At 35.9% G+C, this 27,581-nt stretch overlaps 6 protein-coding genes across 11 annotated transcripts; 5 read left to right on the top strand and 1 right to left on the bottom strand.

Annotated features, from left to right (window-relative positions):
• The first annotated feature begins 780 nt into the window (after window positions 1–780).
• On the top strand, window positions 781–2,773 carry LOC111451118 (ras-related protein RABA1f-like). The gene is made up of 2 exons (XM_023091402.1): window positions 781–1,236; window positions 2,072–2,773. Exons 1-2 carry the CDS (start codon window positions 1,016–1,018, stop codon window positions 2,502–2,504), a joined length of 654 nt encoding a protein of 217 aa, XP_022947170.1. The 5' UTR covers window positions 781–1,015; the 3' UTR covers window positions 2,505–2,773.
• Window positions 2,774–4,332: 1,559 nt separating this feature from the next.
• On the top strand, window positions 4,333–8,693 carry LOC111451109 (acyl-coenzyme A oxidase 3, peroxisomal-like). The gene is made up of 13 exons (XM_023091385.1): window positions 4,333–4,853; window positions 5,347–5,464; window positions 5,559–5,666; window positions 5,747–5,919; window positions 6,010–6,109; window positions 6,268–6,342; window positions 6,457–6,587; window positions 7,188–7,323; window positions 7,409–7,528; window positions 7,602–7,748; window positions 7,836–7,940; window positions 8,037–8,138; window positions 8,218–8,693. The coding sequence occupies exons 1-13, from the start codon at window positions 4,399–4,401 to the stop codon at window positions 8,461–8,463; spliced, it is 2,016 nt and encodes a 671-aa protein (XP_022947153.1). The 5' UTR covers window positions 4,333–4,398; the 3' UTR covers window positions 8,464–8,693.
• Window positions 8,694–9,239: 546 nt separating this feature from the next.
• Window positions 9,240–12,028, bottom strand: LOC111451113 (transcription factor VOZ1-like). 5 transcript variants are annotated; one of them, XM_023091391.1, is made up of 5 exons: window positions 11,831–12,028; window positions 11,210–11,456; window positions 10,987–11,136; window positions 10,393–10,897; window positions 9,240–9,873 (listed from the first exon to the last, which is right to left on the bottom strand). In XM_023091391.1, exons 2-5 carry the CDS (start codon window positions 11,432–11,434, stop codon window positions 9,467–9,469), a joined length of 1,287 nt encoding a protein of 428 aa, XP_022947159.1. In that variant the 5' UTR covers window positions 11,435–11,456; window positions 11,831–12,028; the 3' UTR covers window positions 9,240–9,466. The 5 variants fall into 5 exon arrangements, with proteins under 5 accessions (XP_022947159.1, XP_022947161.1, XP_022947163.1 ...); XM_023091393.1 differs by having other exon boundaries at window positions 10,393–10,894; XM_023091395.1 differs by having other exon boundaries at window positions 10,393–10,891.
• A 1,020-nt stretch (window positions 12,029–13,048) lies between these two features.
• Window positions 13,049–17,880, top strand: LOC111451549 (MLO-like protein 12). 2 transcript variants are annotated; one of them, XM_023092023.1, is made up of 13 exons: window positions 13,049–13,168; window positions 13,233–13,493; window positions 13,668–13,784; window positions 13,868–13,928; window positions 14,699–14,787; window positions 14,866–14,940; window positions 15,042–15,130; window positions 15,207–15,256; window positions 16,357–16,397; window positions 16,483–16,656; window positions 16,874–16,909; window positions 17,000–17,128; window positions 17,228–17,880. In XM_023092023.1, exons 1-13 carry the CDS (start codon window positions 13,049–13,051, stop codon window positions 17,615–17,617), a joined length of 1,632 nt encoding a protein of 543 aa, XP_022947791.1. In that variant the 3' UTR covers window positions 17,618–17,880. The 2 variants fall into 2 exon arrangements, with proteins under 2 accessions (XP_022947791.1, XP_022947792.1); XM_023092024.1 differs by having other exon boundaries at window positions 13,116–13,168; window positions 13,241–13,493.
• A 1,349-nt stretch (window positions 17,881–19,229) lies between these two features.
• Window positions 19,230–19,845, top strand: LOC111451451 (glutaredoxin-C9-like). The gene has a single exon (XM_023091884.1). The coding sequence runs from the start codon at window positions 19,308–19,310 to the stop codon at window positions 19,701–19,703; it is 396 nt and encodes a 131-aa protein (XP_022947652.1). The 5' UTR covers window positions 19,230–19,307; the 3' UTR covers window positions 19,704–19,845.
• Window positions 19,846–24,651: 4,806 nt separating this feature from the next.
• LOC111451062 (zinc finger protein NUTCRACKER-like) lies at window positions 24,652–26,736 on the top strand. The gene is made up of 2 exons (XM_023091314.1): window positions 24,652–25,331; window positions 25,883–26,736. Exons 1-2 carry the CDS (start codon window positions 24,805–24,807, stop codon window positions 26,637–26,639), a joined length of 1,284 nt encoding a protein of 427 aa, XP_022947082.1. The 5' UTR covers window positions 24,652–24,804; the 3' UTR covers window positions 26,640–26,736.
• The last annotated feature ends 845 nt before the right edge of the window (window positions 26,737–27,581 follow it).

Raw genomic sequence — 27,581 nt, 5'->3', positions numbered from 1 at the left:
TTAATTTCATACGCCAAATTGGTTTATGGGTCAAAAGTTGACCGTTTCAAAATGGTGGCAGGGCACCATTACAACTTGCAAGGAATGTCTGTTCAAATCCTTGAAGATAAGATTTGATTTTTCAAAAAATTATTTATTTTTAAATTAATTAAATAATATAAAAATCATAAAAATAGATGCTACTTTTTAAATTTCTTAATTATTTTTTAATTTTAATTCAAACGGTAAAAACATTTTTAAATATTTTAAAAAATTAGAGGGTATCTGTGATGTCCCACTTGGAAGGAGAACAAATCACCATACATCTATAATGGTGCTGAAATTTTGTCCTAGAGCTTTTAAAGTCTTGAAGGGAAGTCCGAGAGGGGAAACCAAGGAGGACAATATAAGCGACGACTTTTGAAGCCTTGAGGAGAAACCCGAAAGAAAAAACTCAAAGAGGATAATATCTACTAGCGGTGGATCTAGGAGCGGTAAGAACAATATCTACTAGCTGTGGATCTAGGTTGCTACAGTATCAATACCGTATTTTTTAAAACACTGTTAAAAGTATAATAAGAGTATTTTTGAAGATATTGTTGAGATAAAATACGAGAATTTTTATTAATTTAGTTAAAAAAAATAAATTAAGGAAATTCAAAATTAATTTTTTAAGAAAAAGAGAGGGAGAGAGAAAGAGAAGGAATGGGTCTAAATCTAAATTCTAACCGAAATTAAAAGTTTTGAATTACGTTTGGATTTGATTGGTAAACAGAAAGGAACGACGTTTTTAGCAAATACAAAAGAAAAGAAAAGCAAAACATTGGAAGGATACGGTTTTTGAATTATCTCTCCGCCCCCTCTTTCATTTCTTCTCTTCTCCGGCAGCCTCTCTCTCTCTTTCTCTCTCTCTCTCTCTCTCTCTCTCTCTCTCTCGTCCCTTCGAGACTGTCGGGATCTCTGTATTTATTTAATTCAGATCCCTTATTTATTGATTGATTTATTTATTTATTTATTTTGTTGGCAATATTGAGAAATGGGTGCGTACAGAGCCGATGATGATTACGATTATCTGTTCAAGGTGGTGTTGATCGGCGACTCTGGCGTTGGAAAATCCAATCTCTTGTCCCGTTTCACTAGAAATGAATTCAGCCTTGAAACCAAATCAACGATCGGCGTTGAGTTTGCCACCCGTAGTATTCGTGTTGATGATAAGATCGTCAAGGCTCAGATTTGGGACACCGCCGGCCAAGAAAGGTTCGTTTTCTTCCCCCTCTCCCTTCCTTTAATTTTGATTTTCATTTCCTTAATCTCTCTCCCTAATCCTAATTCAATTTTTGAATTTCGAGTTTAATATTACAATTACCCGAATTTCTAATCAATAAGTCATGTTGTAATAACTCGACCTTTCATACCTCCTAATTTCTAGACAATTAAAAAGCCACTTTCTACATATTCACGATTAGAAAGTCATGTTGTAATGATCTGACCTCCCTATGCTCATAATTTCTAATCATAAAGTCATACTATAACTACCTTTATAACTAGTCATACTATAACTGCCTGACTTTCTCCAACTTTTTGTAAGCTCATCATTTGTAATTAGAAGCTATATTGTAATGAGCCATCTCGTAGGCTCATAACTTCTAATTAGAAAGCCATATTGTAATGACCAAACTTCTCGTAATTAGAAAGCCATATTGTAAGGACCCAATTTCTCGTAGGCTCCTAATTTCTAATTAAAAAGTCATATTGTAAGGACCCAATTTCTCGTAAGCTCCTAATTTCTAATAAGAAAGTCATATTGTAAGGACCAATTTTTTGTATCACTCCCCTCCTAATTTCTGATCAGAAAAGCATATTACAGCTGCCCGACTTTTAATGTGTTCCTAATTTCTAATAAAAAAGTCATAGGTAACCTAACTCTTTTAGTTTTTTTTTTTTCAAGGTTTTTATTTAAAGGGTTACTCGAATTTTACTAAAATTAAAATAAATAAAAAAAAAAAAATTGTTCTTGTTTTTTTTTTACAAGTATGGAAGATATGGAAGAATGAATGTCTGATATTGAGATTTGGGTATTATTTGGAAACAGGTACAGAGCGATCACAAGCGCATACTACCGAGGAGCGGTGGGGGCATTGATAGTGTACGACGTGACACGACACGTAACATTCGAGAACGTGGAGAGATGGTTAAAGGAGCTAAGAGGGCACACAGATCACAACATAGTGATAATGCTGGTGGGGAACAAGGCAGACTTGCGGCACCTGCGGGCAGTGTCGACGGAGGACGCACAGGCATTCGCCGAGAGAGAGAGAACATATTTCATGGAAACCTCAGCCTTAGAGTCCTTCAACGTCGAGAATTCCTTCACCGAAGTCCTCACACAAACCTACCGCGTCGTCAGCCGGAAAATCCTCGACATCGGCGATGACCCCACCGTCCTCCCCAAGGGACAGACCATCGACATTGGCTCCAAGGATGATGTCTCCGCCGTCAAGAAGGCCGGCTGCTGTTCTTCATAGCAACCCTCCCCCTCCCCCACCACACCACTTCGGCAGTGCCAATCTGGGATTCAAATGGGTCTTTTTTTTTCCTTTTTTTTTTGTTCTTATTATGTATGATCTGATCTTGTGTTCTTCTGATTTTTTCTTTTTTTCTTTTTTTCCTTGGCGTCGTATGTTCATGCATAATTTCTAGTGGCCCTTTTACTTAGGTAGGTTGTACCTATGAATTTGATCCATGCTTAGAAGAAGAATTATTGGGAGGAAAAGTTATGGAAAATGTACCTATATTTTATGCCTTTTCATCTTCATCCTTTGTATTTCCTTAAATTTATTCAATGGATAAGCTACTGCATATAATTTTTTTATCTTACATAATATTGCAACTTTTTTTTCTTTTTTTTGCAAAAATTGTTTTTGAGTCATATTTAGATAACATTTAATAACCTCAACCCAACGTATATCGTCTGTTATGTATTGTCATCCGTCTCACATTTTTAAAACACGTTATAATGACTTATCACTTCTACGGTTGGTAATTAAACACGAGGATTACACTCATTGTGGGACTTAACCCAACACCTTACGACATGAGCTGACGATGACCATGCACCACTTGTGTTTGCGTTCCCGAAGGCACCCCTCTCTTTCAAGAGGATTCGTAGCATGTCAAGCCCCGGGTAAGGTTCTCATGCTCCACCACTTACGGGGGCTTAGCCTTGGCTCCTTGTCCTACTCTAACCAACCAACTAATGATATAAGTAATCTAACACTGATACTATTATACTATTTGCAAGAATTTAACTTTGATACTATTTGTAATCGTCTAAAACAGGCATACAATCTAACTATTTGTAACAATCTAACTTTAATACTATTTGTAATGTAATCAGTAATAATCTAACTCTAATACTATTTGTAATGTAATCGTAATAATCTAATTCTAACTCTAATACTATTTGTAATCAGTAATAATCTAACTCTAATACTATTTGTAACCGCCAAACCTGTCATAAATTGGCTTTATTCTTTTTAAAAGAATTTAGGAATGATATTTATTGTACAAAATTGATCACATAAATGGCTTTTAAATCTATGATCACCAACTCAACTACCAATTTAATGAGACCGCGCGTGGCCCATACTCTCTATGCAAGAAAGTCAATGGTATTGGTCCACACTCTTTCAATAATTAATCATGTTAAACCATCTCTACGTTTATTCATACAATGATGCAATTTTTAATTCTATATTCTCTCATCATCTCTCCCATAAATAAATCAAGTTTCTTTAATAAACTTAATTCTAATTAATTAGATGTTCTTTTGTATTAAACTTTTTTTTTTTTGTTTAATTTTGCACAGCAGGCCAGTGATAGAATTGGACTAAGACATATTCTTACGGAGAATCTTCACCCCATGAAACTCCAGCCCGTAGATTAAATGGATATCTGTATATAAAACTATACTGTTGTTCATACCATAACATTCTCGTCTAATCGTAGGTTAGAGATATAAAGATTCAGTGATAGAATTGGACTAAGACATATTCTTACGGAGAATCTTCACTCTATGAAACTCCCGTCCGTATATTAAATGGATATCTATATATAAAACTATACTTTTGTTCATACCATAACATTCTCGTCTAATCGTAGGTTAGGGATATAAAGATCGTGAAAAATTATGCATTCAAGGAATGTTTTGCAATGGCTAAGCTCGGCCATGAAAATAATGTATATGAACTCAACATAACAATTTATATATACTATTGATGAGAAGATAAGATAATTAATATATTTTAATTGATAATTATCTTTGAATATCCTATAAATGAAATTCTTATCTGTTACACAAGTATAACTAAATTTCTTCGTTTTCAATTCTCTCTTCATTTCTCGCGGCTTTTCTCTGCAATGGATCGTGTTTCTTGGAGAACTCAGGTGCTTTCGAATCACCTTGTTCATCATCAAACTACTTCAGATCTTAGCCCCAATCCATGTCTCGAATTCTCTCCTCCGGAGATTTCCGAATGCTTCTCCTTCGACGTCAAACAGATGCGGAACCTCTTGGATGTTCATAACCTTCCGGACCGGGACTGGATGTTTGGGGTGATGATGCAGAGCAAGCTGTTCAATCCCGTGCAATCCGGTGGCCGAGTCTTCGTTTCCCCTGATTATAATCAGTCCATGGAGCAGCAGAGGGAGATGACGATGAAGCGGATTCAGTACCTTTTGGATAATGGCGTTTTCAAGGGTTGGCTTACGGATAATGGAATTGAAGCCGCGTGGAGAAAGTTTGCGCTGTTTGAGGCAATTGGAATTTATGATCACTCTCTAGCGATTAAGATTGGTGTTCATGTCTTCCTATGGTACGTTTCGATGTTGATCGTTTTACAGTCAATTACCTTTTAAGATGTTTTGATACTCATTTTATGCTCTTCAAATGATTATTCCAATTCGGGCCCATATATGTCTGACTAACTTGTTTCTTCTTCCTCTTTTTTCCTTTTTCATTTGTGTTCCGACTCTGTGCTTAATCAATATTAAATGTAAGAAATGTATGTGGATTAGTTATGATAGATTCAATATCGGTTGGAGAGAAGAACGATATTTCTTTTAAGTGTATAGAATCCTCTCCCTAGCTTTTAAAATTATGAGGCTGACGGCTATACATAACGGGGCTAAAACGGACAATATCTAGTAGTGGTGGGCTTGAGCTTGGGCTGTTACAATGGTATTAAAGCTAGACACCGTATGCCAGCATCCAAGGATGCTGGACACCTAAGGGAGTGGATTGTAAGATCTCACATCGGTTATATCACTACTTAACCCAAAACAACTAATTTTTCTCATATATTTCAGGGGTGGAGCTATCCAATTCTTTGGCACAAAGCGTCATCATGATGCATGGTTAAAGATCACAGAAGATTATGCGATCAAGGGTTGCTTTGCAATGACTGAGCTCGGTCATGGAAGTAATGTATGTGAAGATCGTTCCTTATTTTGAGTTACGTTGCTTGTCTTTTCTTATTGTTTTCTAATTCGCCCAAATATGAATATGTAAATAATTTTAGGTTCGAGGAATTGAAACAGTAACAAAATATGATTCAAGCACCGGAGAATTTGTTATTAATACTCCCTGTGAGTCAGCTCAGAAGTACTGGATTGGCGGGGCAGCCAAGGTAAAAGCATGTTATTTTGTGTACCAATGAACTTCGTTTCAGCTTTTTCCTCACTGACTTGTTCTTCAATTAATCTTTAGCATGCAACACATGCTATAGTCTTTTCACAGCTTCACATAAATGGAAAAAATGAAGGCGTCCATGCTTTTATAGCTCAGATCAGGGATGCAGATGGTAATGTCTGTCCACAAATACGTATAGCTGATTGTGGCCATAAGCTTGGCTTGAATGGTGTTGATAATGGTCGGATCTGGTAAGTATCTTGGATATACTATAGATTTATTCAATTACTGGGAGAATCACATTCTATTCTACAATTATCAGTTTTGAAAATACATGTCAGGTTTGATAATGTGCGAATTCCAAGAGAGAATTTGTTGAATTCTGTAGCTGATGTATCAGTAGAAGGGAAATATCTAAGTGCCACAAATGACCCGGACAAGGTTAATTTTCCAGATGATTCAGTGTTTACTTGTGTGTGTGCGTGTAAGCATCTGTCTGTATGTTTGAGAGTATGAATTTAGTAAGAAAGCTTTCTTAAATTTGATACCATTAGTTAAACTGGTACTGCATGGATGATTCTTTTAATACATGCTTTCAGAGGTTTGCAGCGTTTATGGCACCTTTGACATCTGGTCGTGTAACCATTTCCGTTGCTGCAATTTATTCCGCAAAGGTTTGTTGCTTATCGATAACGTTTGGTTTTATCAATTTTGTTGGATTTGGAACTGTATAGTACTCTTTCAGATTTTATATCTGTTCATAAAAAAACACATCAATTTGTTGTCAGGTTGGTTTAGCAATTGCTATAAGATACTCATTAACAAGGAGAGCCTTTTCACTTACTCCTAATGGACCTGAAATCCAATTGCTGGACTACCCTAATCATCAAAAGAGATTGCTGCCTCTCCTTGCTAAGACGTGAGTCTTCAAAGCTTAAGTTCTCTTGTATCCATAATCTTATTTTTCGTGAAACCCCGTCTTTCTTTCGCTACGAAGATTAACATCGTTGAGATACATTATATCAGCATTAATGATTGACAGCGTTTTAAGTTCTTGTTGACTATAAGGGAGGGTAAATTCACTTCATTTCATCTTTTCTACATGTGATTTGAATAATCATTTTTGGGATCGGACTGCACGCACATGCGTGTCGAGCTGCTTCTAGAAATTGAAGCCTTGGACTGAAACATCCATGTCTTAGTTGTAATTGCTAGTTTTAGAATACTGAATATGATTCTGTTGTATGCTCGTGGACTCTGGTAAATTGCTTAGAAAATCTGCACAATTTAGTACATCATTGTACAGGTCTGATACCTTTGGTAGTAACTCTTTTGCAATTAGCTTAGCATCTTAGTTGCTTTATTGTCTAGGATGTGAACATGAAAATTATTCATTCAATAAGTGCGAACTCGCATGATTAAAACGCAAGCAGTTATTAGATTATGAACATTAGAACAATAATTATCTTAGTGGTGTAATTTCTCTGCTTCTAGGCTATGAATAATACTAATTGTGCAGATATGCCATGAGTTTTGCTGCAAATGAATTGAAAAGGATCTACATGAAGAGAACACCAGAGTCCATCAAAACTCTCCATGTTGTCTCAAGTGCATTTAAGGCTACCTTTACCTGGCATAATATGAGGACACTTCAGGTCAGGATTTGCATGTACTGTTGGCTTCGCATATCCAAATGATCGAAGAAGATATTAACGTTACATTTGATAATTTGTGTTCAAGGAATGTCGTGAAGCATGTGGAGGCCAAGGCATAAAGTCCGAAAATCGAGTTGGTCCTTTGAAAAGTGAATTTGATGTTCAGTCTACTTTTGAAGGCGATAATAATGTCCTAATGCAGCAGGTATGTAGTTTACATCATTTTATCTATCTTCTTAGACCTGCGGGATTTAGAAGGTTGGATAACTTCATTACAGGTGAGCAAGGCATTGCTGTCCGAGTACATTGCAGCTAAGAAGAGAAACAAACCATTTAAAGGTATGGGATTAGAACACATGAATGAGGCCTGCCCTGTCATTCCTTCTAAGCTCACTGGTCCTATCCTTAGAAGCTCTAAATTCCAGGTAACATTAGCATTACCTTTTCCCTAATCGGTTCACCTCAGTTCACCGAGTTTCATTCGTTATTTTCTTACCATATTCCTGCACCAGACGGATGCCTTTTGCTTAAGAGAACGAGATATATTAAACCGTTTAGCTGCTGAAGTATCTCATCATGAAGCACAAGGTGATAGCAAAGAATATGCCTTCATTCAGGTGAGATTCCTCGCTTCTTATTCACTGGCTTACAAGGACTCCATATATCGTTTACTGTTCGACCCTCTAATCGTTGTAATCCTTCTGGTGTTATAGAGCTTTCTGCTTGCAGAAGACTTGGGCAGAGCTTTCTCTGAAAAAGCCATATTGAAGTCTTTTATGGAAGTTGAAGATAGTGTACCATCGGGACCAGTGAAGGTAACGTTTACTGCATACTTCTTCTCCATTGATATATGCTGCCTAATATGAACGTCCATATATATGGTTTCTGCTACAGAATGTTTTAGGTGTTCTGAGATCCATGTATGCGTTGATCTGCTTGGAGGAAGATGGTTCCTTCCTCCGCTATGGTTATTTATCACCAGAAAATGCAGGGGCAGTGAGGCAGGAAGTGAAGAAACTATGCAGCGAAATACGACCGCATGCTCTAGCACTGGTCAGCTCGTTCGGCATACCCGACGCTTTCCTGGCCCCTATAGCGTACAACTGGGTGGACTCCAATTCCTGGCCTTCGGTGCAGTAAAAGGAAGGTGCGTCCATGGTTGAGAATTTCCTTGATATCATCATACAAACATTTGGTAGGGAGAATTTATTGGGGTTGGTCAGTAATCTTACCTTCTTAGAGATTATAAAGTATATTTGAAGTTATGTAATAAGGAAAAGCTTATATGTATACCCAATTTAGATAGAGATTTCAAAGCACAACACATGGTAATAATAACGTGTTAAATCACACGTTTAGTCCCTTATCAAGTATTTAATAGGTTTGCAAACTTTTCTTTTTATGTTTAATAGGCTCTTAAATTTTACAAAATGTTAAATAAGTGCTTAAATTTTGAAAGGAGTACAATCTTCTGTTAAAAAGATTCATTTTTCGAGAAAAAAAGTCTCTTGTTTTTCATTTCGTAGAAGAGGAATTTCAACTCTGTCAAGCCTCTTAGGGAGGGGAAAGCGGTATTTTCTAACATTTTTTTACGAACTTTCACTCTTAGGAAGATCTTTATCGAAAAAAGCCCTCATAACTGAATATGAAAATCGAATCTCTTGGAAGAACAGAAAGCCGGGACAATTCATAGTTGGGAACAACGAAAGATTTAGTTTCGCTTCTTCTTGGGTCCCCCAAAGTTGGAAACATCAGAATCATGGTTCCCACTTCTGGTTCCCAGCCACACTTTCTTGCACTATTGTATCGGATAAGTTCCTCATTTTTTAATTTTGTTTAAGTAGATCATCATATTATTTAATATTTTTTAAAATTTGATAATTCTATTAGATACATTTCAAGTTTAATAGAATTATCGTTCAAACTATTAGTATTAGACACAAACACAACTTGTACATATCTTCTAAACTGAATATAAATGGAAAAAACTCCAAAGAAAACCTTTAGAACAAACTAGCATCCAGAATCTCCCCTTCCATGAAAAAAAAGGGGTCGAAATGCCATGTATTCACGAGACAAACTACGGGACGAGGTATATATCGACATAAAGCAGCAACGGGACGAGTATGTACCATCATAACAATTATTTGACTGATTGTCCAAGCTCCACAGGCCCCTTTGCAGTAAGCCTGCCCATCTTCTTCTGCAGATCAGCCAGAGGATCAGCTGGTAGTTTTCCCTTTGGGCTCTTTTTTGCACCAGCTTGCTTGAGTTCTAGCCTATATAATGCAAATGAATCATAATTGCTTATATCATATTCGTACAAATGCCATTCGAGTGAGCTTGATGGCTGTGGATCCATGTAATAGGACTTCTTCTGACCACCGAACTCCTCCATCACCTTCTTCCTTGATTCATGCCAACCACGGCCGCTATAATCTGGTAATGACCTTTGCTTTCGAGTACCACTCTCAAAGGCCCGTCTAGGTTTGTCGAAATAGAGCCATTCCCTGATTGTCTCACCCTCGAGAAATGAAATATCAAAAAGCTCTGCAACAATGAAAAGAATCACTATGATGGAACACACACCAATTGATCCAAGTCACTCGAAAATAAAGAGATTAAACCCATCGCAAACAGATATTGTTCGCTTTAGCCCGTTACGTATCGCCAGCAACCTCACAGTTTTAAAACGCGTCTGTTAGGGAGAGGTTTCCACACCCTTATAAAGAATGCTTCGTTACTCTCTCCAACCAATGTAGGATCTCACAATCCACCCTCCTTGGGGCGCAGCGTCCTCGTTGGCACACCGCCCTGTGTTTGGCTCTGATACTATTTATAACAGCCTAAGCCCACCGCTAACAGATATTGTCCACTTTAGCCCGTTACGTATTGCCGTCAGCCCCACAGTTTTAGAACACGTATATTAGGGAGAGGTTTCCACACCCTCATAAAGAATGTTTCGCTCCCCTCTCCAACCAACGTGGGATCATCTCATGGAAATGGGCAATAACAAACACAAAATTAAACCAAGAAAACAGAAAAAGTTCAAGCAACACAAATGCTTACCAGGAGCATTCCATGGAGATTTTCTTGTTGCAGCACCATCACATATAGGTATTCCCACCTCTTTGGCCTGTGTCTTTGCAAGAAGAGCAGCAAATAGTGGACCATCTGTTAAGCCAGTGCCCCCAGGGCGCAATATTGGAGCCATTCCTGGAAGGCCTTCATTTATTGCAAGCATGGAATGAGAGCTACTGCAATAGTCCTGGCACCATTTAGATCCTTGAGCAGGTCTGAAACAATCCCAGAGTGCACACATTGGCCCCATAAAAGCAGATGGCGGGGGCGAGATGTATGGGGGAATGCTAGGCTTTGTGTCCTGACTAAAGTCTCCCGCATCATACGCCCCGATAAGCACCCCATAGTCGAACTCTTGGTGCGAATCCAATAAACGACAATCCACAGTAGACATATCATCCATACCGACCACTAAGTTCTGCATAAAGTTCTGATCTAATTTGAAATCTTCACTATTGACTTTGCACTCTTCAAATCCAAGAACACTCTGCTGCTGGCAGCAGCATTAGTTCAGCTGGTTAGAATCTATTATATTAAACAACATACAAGAGATGGTAGAAAACCAAATGCTCAAAGTCTTACCTGCTGAAAATCGGACGGATTGCAAGCAAGAACGCAATGTTGATCAGGCTCAACCTTTGGTTCAGCCAATGTGCTAGTTGCATCATCTTCCTCATCAAAATGCTCGAGAAGACGAGCTAATTCTTGCGAGAACGATCCAAGACTGCCCTCCTAATTAAACATGTAGAACCATTAAGATTGCAAAAGAAAAACACCCTTTGCAAAAGAAATTCAAGAAGCTTACAACAAATGAAGAGGCAGGGGATGGTTCATTGAGCTCGGCATTCCACTCCCTGAGCATCTGATGCACTTGCTCCTCCAAGACAGCAACGTCAGTAGTACGACTCTCCTTCCTTGCAGATTGAAGATTAGTGAATATCCCTTGAAGATCATTCACACGGTTCTTTGCTTTTTCCTTCAAAAGCTGATGAGAAGTAGACTGGCAATTACTCTTCAAACCCCTCGGCATTGATCCCTCCCTTCTCCACCAACTGAATCGAAATAAATCACAAGATGAAACTCATAAACAGAGTCCTTCAAGATTCTCAAACAGAATGAACCCAGAAAAAGAAAATCATTTGGATCATCGAAACGAATACATATAGTTTTCAGGTCGCCGATGCATATTCTTCTACTCACGATCACTCACAGCTCAGATAATATGAGATTGAATTAGAGTAAATCTATCAAAGATTGCTGAAGAATTTCAAGTTTCGAAATCCGAGTAAGAGGACGAACATTTCAGCCCTAATTTAAGTACAAAAACCCTAAACAAAAACAGAATCATTACCCGCCAAATTGAAGAAATTTTGGCTCGAAAATCTGGGCAAGCTTCAAGGAAGAAGATGATAGATAGATAGATTACCTCTTCGTTCAGAGCTTTAAGGTCGGATCGATTCTCTACAAATTCGATGATGACGAAATTGAAGACTCGAATTTACTCCAATTTCGGCAGCATCCTTTACCCTTTTTTTGCTTCTTTTTCTTTCTTTTTTTCCTGTGAAGAACTTTCCAAAGCATTTCGTCAATTCTTTTTCCCCTTTTTTAGGAATGAGCGTAATGAGGGTAATAATCTTTGGGAATTGTTCGTCCCTTCTCCACGCCATTTTCCAATAAAGTTCATAACTTTAAATTATGAAAAATTAATTAATTTTTAGATTTCTTTATTAAATTTTATTTTCAACATATTTTAATTTGGTTAAATGCACTTTAATCGTACCATAACAAATTCAAATTTTTGATACCCATTCTCTTTGTCAATTAGATTTGATTAAATTACCTTATGGTTATACTACAAGAAAGATCTTACAGACTGGATGGTTACACAAGAAACAAGTCAAAAAAGAATAAAATCCAAACAAAGACACTCGAATGCAATGTCTTTTATCCCAAAACAATGTAATGTTGATTAAACTAACGCAGACTCGTTCTCTAAAATCCTTTTCACTTTGATAACCTTACAAAACTTACGAATTTTCTACAAAATCAACAAAAAAAAAAAAAAAAAACCATAAACTCAATTTGTTAATATAAATGATTAATTTTATGTAAACCACGTTCATCAACTAAATTTTTTTCTCGTTCTATACAACTAAAAAATTTAAAATTTAAAGTGACCAGCAATCTCAAAATCTTTAATTATTTTCAATAATAATCATTATTAACAGATTGCATATCTTTGGGTGGTATAATATATAAATATATTAAATAGCATAAAGACATATAAATGAGTTAAACTCTATCGGACAAAAAAACAATTAAAAAAAAAAGAAGTAAAGTCCTTTCAAGATTGCATAAGAACCGTACAGATTTAATAAACAAAACCAAGATGCTGATAAGAGCATGAAGACTTTGGAGTAAAATAATTTATGAAAGCGTTGACTTTTAGCATCCAACGATGTCTTATTTGAAGCCATGTTTGTCGCACTTATCACGTGATTCAATCAAGTTGATGATTCGATCTCTGTTGGGTACCGTACGATTCTTGCATGCAAATTCTCCATATGATTCATTAATTGCCTTTGACCAAATCTACATTTTCTGTCTCTATAAGAATGCTTAGAACATTAACAAAAACCCAAAAATGGGAGAAATCAGTAGTGGTTCGCTTGAAACTACACCAACTTGGGCTGTTGCGGTCTTTGTATTCGTGTTCTTCTTCTTAGCTTTCATCATCGAGACTTCACTTCACCACCTTACAAAGGTAAATGAAGCTTTCCCGAGTCGATACGACGAATTTCAAACCATTTTTATGATTGTTTCTTCAGTTTCTCAGGGGGAGGAAATTCAAATCCTTCAAAAGGGCTTTGGGAAAGATCAAAATAGAAATGATGAAGATGGGTTTCATCTCGTTGCTTTTGGCATTCACGGAGGCATCCATTCCAAATATTTGTGTCACCAAAAGGGTGTCCAAATCCTTTCTTCCATGCAGAGATATTGCTATGGAGGCGTCCATGGAGTCAGTTGTTTTCGCTTCCACTCGAACTCCCGTGCTCAACTCAGACCAAACTGATCATTGTGAATCAAAGGTAAATGATTCAACTTGTTAAAGGATATCTAGTACTGAATTATAGTTTACCATATATATCATATTTGGTTATCAATAGAGAACTTTTACACCATTTAAGCGGTGATTTTAGCAAATATTCTCATCACATGAAAAGCTATTAAAACCATACCCATTTGTGAATGAATTTGATTAGGGAATGGTTTCTTTGATGTCGAGGGAAGGGGTTTCTCAGCTGAATGTCTTGATCTCCTTGTTGGCTGTGTTTCATGTTCTTTATTGTATGTTCACAATGTGTTTAGGGATCGCCAAGGTATCACTTTCAAACATACCAAGTTATGTTCTTTGTCGAAGTTTTTGGTTTGAATTTTTGGCTTAAAAGATCTATGTGGGCAGATTAGAAAATGGAAAGAATGGGAGAAGGAGACTCGAGCTCTTGATTATCAAATGGACAATGGTATCGTTTTTACTCTCTTTTCGATTTTGAAACTATATAAAGTCATATATGTTGCTTTAGTTTAAAGCGGAACGAACCATCTTTGGAATTCTATTTAGTTTAGATTGTTTGCTTAGAATAATTCAAGCTTGACATAATCTGTTAAGAATCGTGAACCCTCTATAATGATATGATATTGTCCACTTAGAGCATAAGCTCTCGTGGGTTTGCTTTTGGTTTCCCCAAAAGGTCTCATACCAATGGAGATGTATTTCTTTCTTATAAATCCATGATCAACCCCTTAATTAGTCGATGTGGACTCTTTTCCCTACAATCCTCCCCTCGACCAAACTATACCATAGAGCCTCCCTTGAGACTTATGGATCCCTCAAACAGTCTCCCCTTAATCAAAGCTCGACTCATTCTCTAGAGCCCTCAAACAAAGTACACTCTTTGTTCAACTTTCGAGGCCCTGATATCATGTTAGGAACTACGAATCTTCCACAATGATATGATATTATCCACTTTGAGTAATCCCGTGTGATATGATTCCTTATCGTTTTGGAGTTCTTAGATCAAATTCCCAAGAGTTTGAATGATTTGGGATGAAATCATCTTTATCCGAAGATTTTAGCATCATTTATGATCTACGGCTTTGCATAACCACGACCGCTCTTAGATCCAATTGTATTAATTTGTAGACTCTTTCATATGAAATAAGAAAGAAAACAAGTCAAATAAGGATGAGAAAAAAGTGATGGGAGTGATATGAATGAAATCTAAATCTGCAGATCCAAGGAGATTCCGGCTCACAAGTCAAACATCTATTGGGAGAAGACATCTAAATTTCTACGCCACTCATCCACTCTTGGTTTGGCCTGTAATATCACTTCACCTCTCTCAAATTTGATCACTTTTTTATTGAACATTCATTGAATTTTGGTTTATAACTTAAAAGGTTTGCTTTATAAGACAATTCAGTGGCTCAGTTTCAAAATCTGATTACTTCACTCTACGCAATGGCTTCATTACGGTAACCAAAAAAGCTTCCGAGTTATAACTTCCTGTTCTTCATGTTCTTCGTGTTCTTCGTGTTCTTCATGTTCTTCGTGTTCTTCGTGTTCTTGTTTACAGTCCAACATTGCTGGAGGGTGTGAGTTCAACTTCCAGAAGTTTGTTCATAGAGCTTTTGATCATGATTTTGTGCAGGTTATTCAGATCAGGTACAAATAAGACACCTCGGTGAATTACTCATTCTTTTCCTAATGGAATTATGACTTTGTTTGGGTATGGCTGCAGGTTCTGGATATGGATTTTTTCCATTCTTTTTATATTTTTCAGCGCACATGGTGAGAAATTCTACTCCATCCCCATCTTTTCTTTATTATTTTGACAACACAATAGAATCCACTTGAACTAACTCCACCCATTAATTTATATCTAAACTCAAATTCGACCCTCTAAGTTCATCTAGAATTTAAAATCTCTTACGACATGACTACGTTACCTACTTCCAAGAGTAAAACTATCTCCACAAGCTAACAGAGTCCTTTTAGCATTCCTTATCATCACTCAAATGCTTCGTAGATAAATTTTTAAGAGGTCACCAAACTTAGGATGGTTCTCTCAAACCCACAGTTAGGAGATATTGTCTGTTTTGGTCTGTTACGTATCGTCGTTAGCCTCATAGTTTTAAAACGCATATGTTAGGTGGAGGTTTCCACACCCTTATAAACAATGCTTCGTTCTCCTCTCCAATCGAAGTGGGATCTCACAATCCACCTTCTTTGGGGGTCCAACGTCCTCGTTGACACACCGCTCAGTGTCTGGCTCTGATACCATTTGTAACCGTCCAAACTCATTGCTAACAAATATTGTATGATTTGGCCCGTTACGTATCCCTGTCAGCCTCACGTTCTTAAAACGCGTCTGTTAGGGAGAGGTTTCCACACTCTTATAAGAAATGTTTCGTTCTCCTCTCTAACCAAGGTGGGATCTTAGGGAGCCCAATGTTTCACTGGCACACCGCTCAATGTCTGGCTCTTATATCACTTATAATAACTCAAGCCCACCGCTAGCAAATATTATCCGCTTTGGTCCGTTACGTGTTATCATCAACCTCACAGTTTTAAAACACGTATGTTAGGGAGAGGTTCCCACACCTTTATAAGAAATGTTTCGTTCTCCACTCCAACTGATGTAAGATCTCACAAAAACATATTTAATTTTGGAGTTTTTATAATTGAGCCACCGAAAATGAAGTGACACCTTGTTAGTATAGATATTAACTTTCAATTCTTTTAACCCTGTCTGAGTGAGCCTATCCTGAAGACTGCTTTCATTCGAATATGGTCTCATTTCATTCATTTACCCTCCTTTACTCGAGTACTCGAGTGTCACGTATATGAATCTGAGTCTCATGTTGAAATCCCATGTCATTATTTTGCAGAGTTCTACAACCATTACTGGCTCCCATTCATTCCATTAGTGGTAAGAACTAGACTCATCTCCTCAATTCAAACAAGCAGAGATGTAAAGATACATTGATTAATTGTTTGTGTAAAAAATTGAAAAGATTGTAGTTACTGTGGGAACAAAGCTGGAAGTGATCATAACAACAATGTGTGTAGAAAGCAGCAGAAGAAACCCCATAAGCCAAGGGGAATTTACAGTCAAGCCTCACGATCAACTCTTCTGGTTTAGCAAACCCAACTGGCTTCTTTACCTAATCCAGTTCGTCCTCATTCAGGTAAATAATTTTTACCCTATAAGAACGTAACGCCAAGCACACAACTAGCAAATATTGTCTTCTTTGGGCTTTCTCTTTCGAGCTTTTCTTCAAGGCTTTAAAACGCGTCTGTTAGGGAAAGATTTTCACACCCTTATAAAGGGTGTTTCGTTCTCCCCCAACGAATGTGGGATTCTCATAATGTTCCTAACGACTTTGAATTTGATTTCAATGGCAGAACTCATTTCAGCTGGCGTTTTCCACGTGGACATGGGTACGTACAAATCAAACCAAATCAAACAAGAATTTTTATGTCTTTTTTTGTTTGTTTTTTAAGTGAGTTTTAGCTGAATTGGTAGAACAGTTTGAATTTGGGGTAAAATCATGCTTCAATCGAAGGAATGAAGATATTGCTATCAGGCTTGGGATGGGCGTTGGAGTTCAGCTGCTGTGTGGATATGTCACGCTGCCTCTTTACGCTCTCGTTACTCAGGTACCTGTATTACTCGATTTAGTATGCTTAACAAGTGTTTGAACGCAGCCCATTTCACGAATTGATGTATCGATACTTAAAGTGTAAGTAATTTGGTAGATGGGGTCGAGCCTAAAAAGGACAGTATTCACTGATGGTGTCGTAGAAGGCCTCAAGAACTGGAAGAAAAGGTCGAAACGGAGGCTTTCCAACAAGCGATCCTCTTCGACCCGTTACTCCAAATCAATGTCTTTCCATAGTGAACATCGGAATAGCCTCAGCCATTTGTCCGGCCGAGAGATGTCGATCGTAGCAACGGCTGAAGAACGAAACTCGATGCGAGGACGATCTAATAGCGGCGGTTGTGATGAAGAAGCTGTTAGCTGCACGCAAAGGGAAAAGTGTAAAGTGGGAATGAGATCAAACTATGATGGGGAGATCTCTTTTGCAAGCACATGGAAAGAATTGGAGATTAAGATGATTGGAGAAGGAGCTTACGAGACTCTTTAGAGCTTTTTTCGAACCATCTTTTTCAAATATTGAAAGCTCTTGAAGTGTTTCGTTTGTGTTAAAGCAATACAGAGGGTCGGAGTTCACACGTATCTTAGATAGGAATGTCCATTTAACTCACGAAAACTCATATCAAATAAGGTTAGGAATCTTAGTATAAATCGAGAATGACCAAGATTTAGAAAGATTTTTCTTAGTTAACAAAAAAGAGTCAGGCACAGGAATTATGTTCTCAGTCCTCGTCTCAACCTTGACTTGATTTCAGCCACCACACATTCTTGAGTATATTTTGAATTTTTTGAAAAAAATTAAATAAAACTACTCAAAGTTTAAAGGGTATTTTTTACAACAAAATACCTTAAACTTTATTTAAAATTATAATATTTTAATTATTTTTAAAATTTAAACGTATTATTCAAATTTTTAAAAATTTAAACGTATCTTATTTATTAAAAAGATTCCTTCTTTCTCCTTTTGAATAATTCCAACTTGGACGGTGCCAATGGGAGCAACGTGGTTATTTAGTCTATGGTGCCATTACAATATCTAGTCTTTTAGTAATGTTTTTCTAATTATATTTTTTAAAAATAGGTCTTAATCGATACCAATTTAAAATATTTTTCATATATTTAACTTGAAAGTTACATTAAATTAGTTTTTTCTTTAGCTTGAGTCGGAACCTAAAATTTAAAAGACAGGCAAAAGAATTGAGTCACATTTTATCCATGTATATGGGTGAAAATCTGCCACTCGTTTGGTGACATTGGACTTTCTCGCTAAGTCAAATTGATTTATAAGACTTCAGAGGTAGACAATTTTGCTTTTGATTTGGGAAAAAATTTAATCACTTTCGAAAATCAAAAAATGAAAGAAAAAAGTGGAAGAGATGGAGTTTTGAATAAGACAGTCTTTTCATTTTAGTAGGTTTGAAATTTTTTTTATCAGACCAACTAAACTAAGCAGACCCTCTATTTTTAATAATGTTATGGAAATTAAAAATATTAACGGAATATTTGCCATTTGGATTTAAATTTATTAATCAATTAACTCAAAATTACAAATGGGTCTAAAAATTTATTGGAACGCACACGTAAAACCAAATAAGCAATTATGATAGAATTCAAACATTTATTCAACGTGTATTTATTAATTAAATTTAATATAATTTATTATTGTGAGAACTGTGGATTAAAGCCGAATCGGCAAGGAAGGTCGGCATGGGTGACGACTTTAATTAATAATATTCAAATTAATTATCAAATAAAAAATAATCAATATATATTCAGTGGAAAAGGAAGTGACGTCACGGAGACACGTAGATCGTTATCCTTTTGACACGGCGGACAAAAATGGGGTGGGTCACAGATAGTTTGGTTCGCCGACGAGGACGAGAGGTGATGAATGCAAGTTAATAGCTTTCCACGTGGCGGGCCCCTGCTCAATGATGACACGCCATCAGCTGTTCTTCACGTTTTCTTGTCTTTTTTTTCCCTTAAAGAACATAAAAAGTCAAAAGGAATGACGTCAGGTGGGGACCACCATCGTCACTCTCCGCGTTACCGTTGATTTCATAGCTCTGCCGAACAGCCGTTGACGCGTGGAGTTACCGTTCATTTAAATCCCCACGAGGCCACCATAGAAAGCCCAGTAATTCAAGAATTTCTCACTCTATCTCTAGAAATTGGGCGCCATGAACCAAGCAATTCCTTACAGATCAATCGACACAAAACAGAGCCTAGTGAGCGCGGCATTTCGGGGCAGTGGATCATGGCGCGATGTGAGCGCGTCCGTGTCGGAAAGTGCGGCGATAGTGTTTGCTAGAAGAGGGTGTTGCATGAGCCATGTGGTGAAGCGGCTGCTTCTCGGACTTGGAGCGAATCCGGCGGTGTATGAGGTGGAGGAAGACGAGGAATCCGGCGTGGTGGAGGAATTGGAGGCAATCGCGCAACTGGGGAACGGGAAGGTAGAGTTGCCGGCGGTGTTTATTGGGGGCGCCCTGTTTGGAGGGCTTGAAAGAGTGATGGCTACGCATATTTCTGGGGATTTGGTTCCTATTTTGAAACAGGCCGGCGCTTTGTGGCTTTGAATTATTCCCTTCCCCTTCCCTTCCCTTATTCTCTATCAATCTTTCACCATTTTCTTGCTCAATTTTGCTTGCAATTCAGGGAAATTCTTTTTCTTTTTTTCCTAATTAGATATCGTAAATGGAATTTTTAGTAACTATTTCATGAAAAACATTATTATATAATGGATCTTATAATTATAGTAAAATATTAAGATATCAGACAGTTTCATATATTTGAATAAAAAGCCTACACTAAAATCAATTTTATTAATTTTATTAATTTTAGAGTATATTGTTTTTATTTTCAGATTCTTAAATAAAATTGTTAATTTCTGGGAAGCGACTAAAATTTTTTTTTCTCGATTTAATAGAAAATAAATAATTTTAAATATCGAGTTTTGTTTTTTTTTTTTACCGTTCTATTGTTTTGCGTAGATTCTTGATTATTTCAAAAGTTAATTTATCACTTAAAATAATAAACATTAAAATTGGATGATAAACAAATTAGTTTCAATTCATTTAAAATTTTTATTAAATTTTAATATATTTATTATATATTATGGCACAATAAATATATATATATATATATTTGTAAATAAAATATTTTTATAACATTTTTTTTGTCAGGTAGGTTTCTTTATATTTAATATCATTTGTATTGTTTTTTAAACTTTATAATTTATATTTATATTTTTCTTATTCGTAGAGTAATCAATTCTTCGAAAGTGTCAGTATTTTGTTATTTTGGTTCTATAAAGATATTGAACTATGTTAAAATGTTACAATTTTCACTTATTGTTATAAATTAATTTGTGTATTAGATTAATTTGTGTTCGTGAATTTTTAATATATTTTCTCTAAGATTGTATCGAATAATTATAAATAGTTGATAAATAATATTTTTTAAGTTAAAAATTTTCATACGAACCCAACTCAAAAATAGAGGGTTGAATTACCCATCCAACCAACTTGAATTTTTGAGTCGTAAAGAAAGATATCTGAACCCAACCCAACTAAGACAGACATCCATATTAGAATTTGAGTTTAAGATGTTTTAAAAATTATTAAATTGAATAAAAAATGAATAAAAGATTTATTTATTTAATGTCGTGGTTTGATTGATAATGTCACGTAATTTATTTATTTATTGATGGAGGGAAGTGTGACCTTATTTATTATTAATTTTTCGGATTTGATTAAAAAAAAAAAATCCTTACACAAATATCTATTCGAAGATATCTTTAAAAGATTTTCTTAAATAGAAAATGATTAGTTGGCAAGATATTTCTAGATTTTCTTTTTGATGAATCCAATTATTGTTATTATTTATTGTAAATAGCAGGTATAAATAGGTTATTTACGTAAATATCCTTTACCAGCTTAATCATTCAGGAATAAAAGCCCAATTAGCCCAATTTGAAAAGGTTAGCCCAAATAATATCCAAGGAAAACTTGGGCTTTAGTTTAAATAAGCCCAAAAAGAGGCCTTAATAAGCAAGTATTTTTTTAAGAAAATAAAAGAGATAAAATTAATATATAGTTTATAATTTAGAGGGAAAATGTAAGGGACAATATTTTCTTTGACCAGGTCAAATGCCTTAGCTTTTGTTACATTAAAAGCCTTTTATAATGTTTTTTTTTTCTAGAAATTAAAAAGAAAAAAAAAATATTCTATGCCTAAAAATAAACCGACAGTCATCCCGTCCAAGTCCACCATTAGTAAATATTAAAACATGTCGGTTTATGAAAAAAGTTTTGTTTCTCTCTCCAACCAATATGGGATTCTTCTAGTTAGCCCTCAAGTTGTAAAACATGTCGGTGGTTTATAAGTATGTTTCGTTTCTCTCTCCAACCGATATGGAATCCTCACAATCCACCCCCTTGAAGGCTCAACGTCCTCACTGACACACAGTCCAATATCTAGCTCTAATACAAATAATGTGTTGCTTGGATTTTCCCAGAATTTCTCATTCAGGGTTTAAAATACGTCTACTAGAGAGAGATTTTCATATCCTTAGTAGAGTCATTACATTTGTATATTAAATTATTTTAATTCCATGGTTGAATTATTGTGTTTAATTTCATTTGTTTAATGTCTATAGTCTAGTAGCCCTAGGTTATTTACATTATTGGTCGATATTAAATTAATTGCATGATTATGGATAGTTTGGTAGTTGATTAATTCCATTTAGGTTTTCTTTTTTAGTTAGTGGAAATTTGTCGTGTTTTTTTTTTATTTTTTTTATTTTAATGTATCACTGTCTTTAATTCTGTCTCTTTCTCTCTCTAAGAAACATATTGGTCTCTATGTGGTCTTAAAAAGAAAAAGGAGGAGAGAGAGAGAGATTTATTAGGGTTTATAAGTTTGATCCACCTTTTATAAGGAGAGAAAGTGGAGGGCTTTATATAAATTATTGCCTTTTCTTGGACCAAAAAGATAATCTTTATTCTTATTATATATCAACAAAGTAATAGTATTATTTACCAAACAACCCCTCATTCCCTTTTTATTTACCCCTCTCATCAAACATTTTCATCATTAACCAATCATCACATTCGCTCCCTCTTACATTCTTTTTTTTATCCCAATTTCAACATGTTTTAAATTCAATATACATGTATATATATCAAGCTCGACCTATGTTGAGGGTTGTTGGAGTCCTACGACGATTAATTAAGGAAAAAATTACGACTATATAAGTAAGTGATACTATCTCCATTTCCATTCATATAAGATCTGTTTGTTCTATAAGATTGTGGAAAAATGTAATTAACAAAAAAGAAATAATTTTTTTTTTTTTGTAATATGAAATTTGGTAGGACCAACGAGATATGAAAAGAACAAATAATTATTTGAGAATATATGAATATCCATGGTGCTAAGTTTTGGGTGTAAAAGGTTTGAAAATAAAAAAATATATATATAAAAAAAAAAGTGGAATGAAATAAAAATAGGTTTTCAGAAAGGTATATATTCTCCAACTTTTTATGACCCAAAGCATGTGGGGTTTCTGTAGCCCTTCCCTCACATAAAATTTAAATTTAAATTTAAATTTTATTATTTTAATTTTAATAAACAAATAAATCCCTTCTCCACCTTATCTTTCTTCCTCCAGTATTTCAATGTAATTTAAATATTAAATCCAAACTCTTATCGTAAAGATTTAGTTTGGATTAGATTTTTTTTGGTTGAATCGAATTTTTAAAAAATTGAAAATTCAGTTGGGTCGGTAGAATAATATTTTTTTTTGTTGTATTAAAAAGGAAAAAAAAAACGACAATCCAACTCAACTTGAAAATAAGAAGTTGGGTAGAGTGTGGTTATGAATTCTATTGAAGTTGTTTGGGTCATCCAATCCAACCTGTGCTCGAGTTTTATGGTCATACTAATACAATATGTATCGTGGAAGGCAAGATTCTTGGTCATACTATTGTCATCGAGTTTTAACGCATTTCCTCGCTCATGTTTTCAAAAATATTTCTTTCAAACATGATTCGAGACTCAAGCATATGTCGATGTTATGACTTGTTTGCTAGGTTAGAATAAGTGTCGCATAATCATTATTTGACTACAAAACATAATGAAACGGACCAAAATCATATCTAAATTCATCCAAATTTGACTCAATTTTGGTCTAAAGTTTTGGAAATTGGTATCTAAATTGGAAAAATATTTGTGGGTGGGAATAGAAGTATCCATTACTAAAATTTGTACACACATTATATAGTAAAAGACAATCCAAGAAACAAACATACCCTTACAGCCAACATTTTGCTTTTCCCTACAACTTCCATTAAAATACACACACCTTCAAACACAAGACAGAAATATATATAAGTATATATATATATATATGTGTGTGTGTGTGTGTATACATATAGAGAGAGAGAGAGAGAGAGAGAGAGAGAGAGAGAGAGAGAGAGAGAGAGAAGAGGAATGTTAAGAAAAGGCATGGGGGAGGCTTTAGCTTTGGTTGAAGACAGAATATTCTGTGCTCACCAAAGATCAACAGGAAAACACCAAAACATTTATACTAAACAAACTCAAACCCCAAAAAACATCATTACTATATGATTAATTAAGGATTTTAATGTTTTTATTTTTGAAGAACAAGAGTCAGTCAGCCAGATGGGATCAGTTCTCAAACTCCCAAATATTCACTTATTTTAGGGTTTTAAAAATATTAGTTTCGGGTTTTTATGAGTTTGAAAATGTTGCAGGCCGTTTATTATAATAAAAGAGACATTATCTTCATTGGTATGGGAGTAAAATAAAGTCATGAAAAGAAATGTGAAAGGTCGTTATTCCTAACAAGTGGTATCGGAGTCATGCCTTTAACTTAACCGTGTAAGAAAAATCATTTCATATCAAAAACAGAAATTGTAAGTTTCGAGGTGTAATTATATGGAGATTCATGTGATGTGCAATTATTAAAATAGGGTTGAAAGAACTGAGAATGTAGATGTACACGTGGCAAGGACGGAGAAGCCTCATCCCTCCCATATAATTCATTCCCCGTCCCTATTAAATTTTCTACTTATTTTTCAGAAATGTACAGGGAGAGCCGATAAAATGGACATGAACATACATTTTTTTCCACTTAAAAAATTGCAAAGCACCACCGTCCACCACTTTGATTTTTATATATTTATTATCTTATTCAATTTTTAGAGATTAAATTATTATAGAATTAAAAATATAAAGACTAAATTGTTATGGAATTAAAATTTTATTTTTATGAAAATTTTATACGATCCACGTTGGTTGAGAAGAGGGAATGAAACATTACTTATAACGGTATGGAAAACTGTTTCTAAATGAAGTTGTGGATGATGCGTAACGGGCCGATATGTATATATATATATATATAATATAGTGGGATGTGACAAATAAGAAAGAAAAATAAGAGACAAGCAAATTATGGGATAATCATTTCATATGTAAAAGGCAGAGATATTAACTTTGTTCCAAACATCATCCTATGTGTCATCTTCCACATTCCCTCTCTCTCTCTTGATCTTCCAAACCAAACCCTTTTCTTCTCTCTCACCATTCTTCCCAAAACCATCTCAATCTAGAGAGACAAAGACACAATTTTGCTCTCTGGGTTCAACTAAGCCAATGCAACAAAGCTTGAGAATGATGGAGAAAATGGTAAACGATGAATTCCCGAACTCTTTCCTCCAAATCCCGCTCGCCCGATCCAACCCTTTTTCGGCCAAGAAGAAGCGCAACCACCCCGGAACCCCCGATCCCGACGCGGAAGTCATAGCGCTGTCGCCCAAGACACTGATGGCCATGAACAGATTCGTGTGTGAAATATGTGGGAAAGGGTTTCAAAGAGACCAAAACTTGCAGCTCCATAGACGAGGACATAACCTTCCATGGAAGCTGAAGCAAAGAAGCAACAAAGAGGTGAGGAAGAGAGTGTATGTGTGCCCTGAAACCAGCTGCGTGCACCACCATCCATCCAGAGCGCTGGGGGATCTCACCGGGATTAAGAAGCACTTTTGTAGAAAGCATGGCGAGAAGAAGTGGAAGTGTGAGAAGTGCTCTAAGAGATATGCTGTTCAGTCTGATTGCAAAGCGCACTCCAAAACTTGTGGCACTAAAGAGTACAAATGTGGCTGTGGTACTCTATTTTCCAGGTATACTTCCTCATAATCTTTCAATTTTGATTTGTAATCACAATTTACAAAAAGGGTTTTTTTTTTCTGGTTCGTCAACCCTCCTTCCCCTACCGTGCCTCCTATGAAGCCTATGGAGCCTTCAAGCAGTCTTCCCTTAATTGAGGCTCAACCCTTTTCTCTGAAGTCATTGAACAAATTTCACCATTTGTTCGACACTTGAGTCACTTTTGTACTACACCTCTGAGGATTCTACTGACATAGCCAAGTTAAGGGCATGATTCTGATATCATGTTAGGAATCACGAACCTACACGATGGTATGATATTATCCATCTTGAGAATCAATTCTCATAGGTTTGTTTCAAAAAACATCGTACCAATGGAGATGTATTCCTTACTTATAAATCTATGATCATTATCTAAATTAGGTAACGTCCTTCCCAGCAATCCTGAACCCTCGTAAACTAGCTTTATAATGAGAATTTGGAAAAAGGGTTGCTTGAAAAGAAACTATACTCTAAATTCTTCGTAAAAAGTTTCAAACTTTAATGAATTTGGTTGCTCAAACAGGAGAGACAGCTTCATTACTCACAGGGCTTTCTGCGATGCATTAGCTGAAGAAACAGCGAGAGTGAACGCCGCCACTACAATAACAGCCGCCATGACAGCCGCCGGCAATTTCAATTGCAATTTCATGGCCGGAATCACAGAGCCACCATTCATGCCTTCAATTTTCAGCTGCAATGGCCTCTCCTCAAGAACCAACAACAACAACAACAGCAATCTACACCCACTTCCCCAAATTAATTCAGGGCTAATGTACTGTGACCCTTTATTAAATTCTTGCCACGCGCCGCCACCAGCTGACTACAATCTGAATTGGGTATTTGGAACAAAGGGTAATAATTCAGTTCAAAATCCGCCGTTGATGAGTGGCAGTGGCGGTGGCGGTGTTTCTTCACTGTACAGCCACCAATTACAGCAAGTGAATCAAACCCACATGGCTAACATGTCAGCCACTGCTTTGCTGCAGAAAGCTGCTGAAATTGGGGCAAATTCCAGCTCGGATCCACCATTTTTTCAAGAGGGTTTTGTGCTCAAATGCAGCGGCGGTACAGTTCAAAATGGGAATGAATTTTCAAATTCTGTTACTCAAATCCCAATTATGGCGAATGAGAATGAGATGTACACTGCAAAACGGCGTCGTACTCAGAGTGAATTCATGGGAAGTGGAAGTGGGTTCACAGGAGGAGGGCAGACAAGGGATTTTCTTGGAGTTGGTGCCAACACCATTTGCCACACTTCATCCATTAATGGATGGATTTAGATTTCAAATTTCATGTCTTTTTCTTCTTTAATATGTATTTTGTTTTTCCTTACCCAAACAAAAGTTGGATAAAAATAAAGTGAACGACTAACGTTGAAGACAATGACAACGACGATGTTAGAAAATTGCACACGATCGAAATATGTCAAAACAAATAACTAAAGTATAAGAATAACTTAAAGTAGAGAATTTTCAACTCAATAATTACTTAATAACTGTCCTAAAACTGGTTTGGGTTAATAACGTTTTTTGCTAAGTCAAGCTTATTAACTCATAGATGAGGCTGAGGCAGATCAAAGTTGAAGATCTTGAATGTGGTCAGTGTGTGTTCTATGTCATGGGAGGTAAAAGCTGGTTGAATGATATTTGAAAAAATGGGGAGGGATATCACTTGAGAAAGCTTGTCTCTTTTAAATGGCGTGGGTTTCTGTGTCTGATAAAAGGAGGAGGAGGTGGGGCAAAGTTGGAGGTCCCCTTTTGGACTCCATTATTGCATTGTTTTTTTATATTTGTCTTCGTTGTTGTCACATCAAACATCGACTCAATAAAGCCCAAAAAAACAAACGAGCTAAAACAGAGCTAAAAGAAAGTTTCGTTATTGGTATTATCAACCAAGAGATCAGCGATTTAAATCTCCACCTTCATGTATTGTTGAACGAAAAGAAAGGAAAATAAATGATACTCGTTAATGGATTTGGAAAAGAAGTTGATATCTATTTGTAAAAGAAAAGTAAAAGTGTTGTGAAAAGAGATATCGAGTTGATATGAAGTCCAAGGTGAACTTTACCATTTTCCAAGGCGTCATCTGGGTAAAACTTGAATGCTTTAGGGATTGGAATTTTTGAATAGCTTTCGTGTTCAATAAAGGCCTCAAGTTCTTGGTATAATGATAACATAGTTTGACGTGTGAAAAGAGAAGCAAAAAAAAAAAAAAAAAAAAAA

The sequence above is a fragment of the Cucurbita moschata genome, unplaced genomic scaffold, assembly GCF_002738365.1.
Source record: "Cucurbita moschata cultivar Rifu unplaced genomic scaffold, Cmos_1.0 Cmo_Scf00013, whole genome shotgun sequence".
Taxonomy (NCBI): Eukaryota; Viridiplantae; Streptophyta; class Magnoliopsida; order Cucurbitales; family Cucurbitaceae; genus Cucurbita; species Cucurbita moschata.
This window is presented reverse-complemented; position numbering and strand designations above follow the sequence as displayed.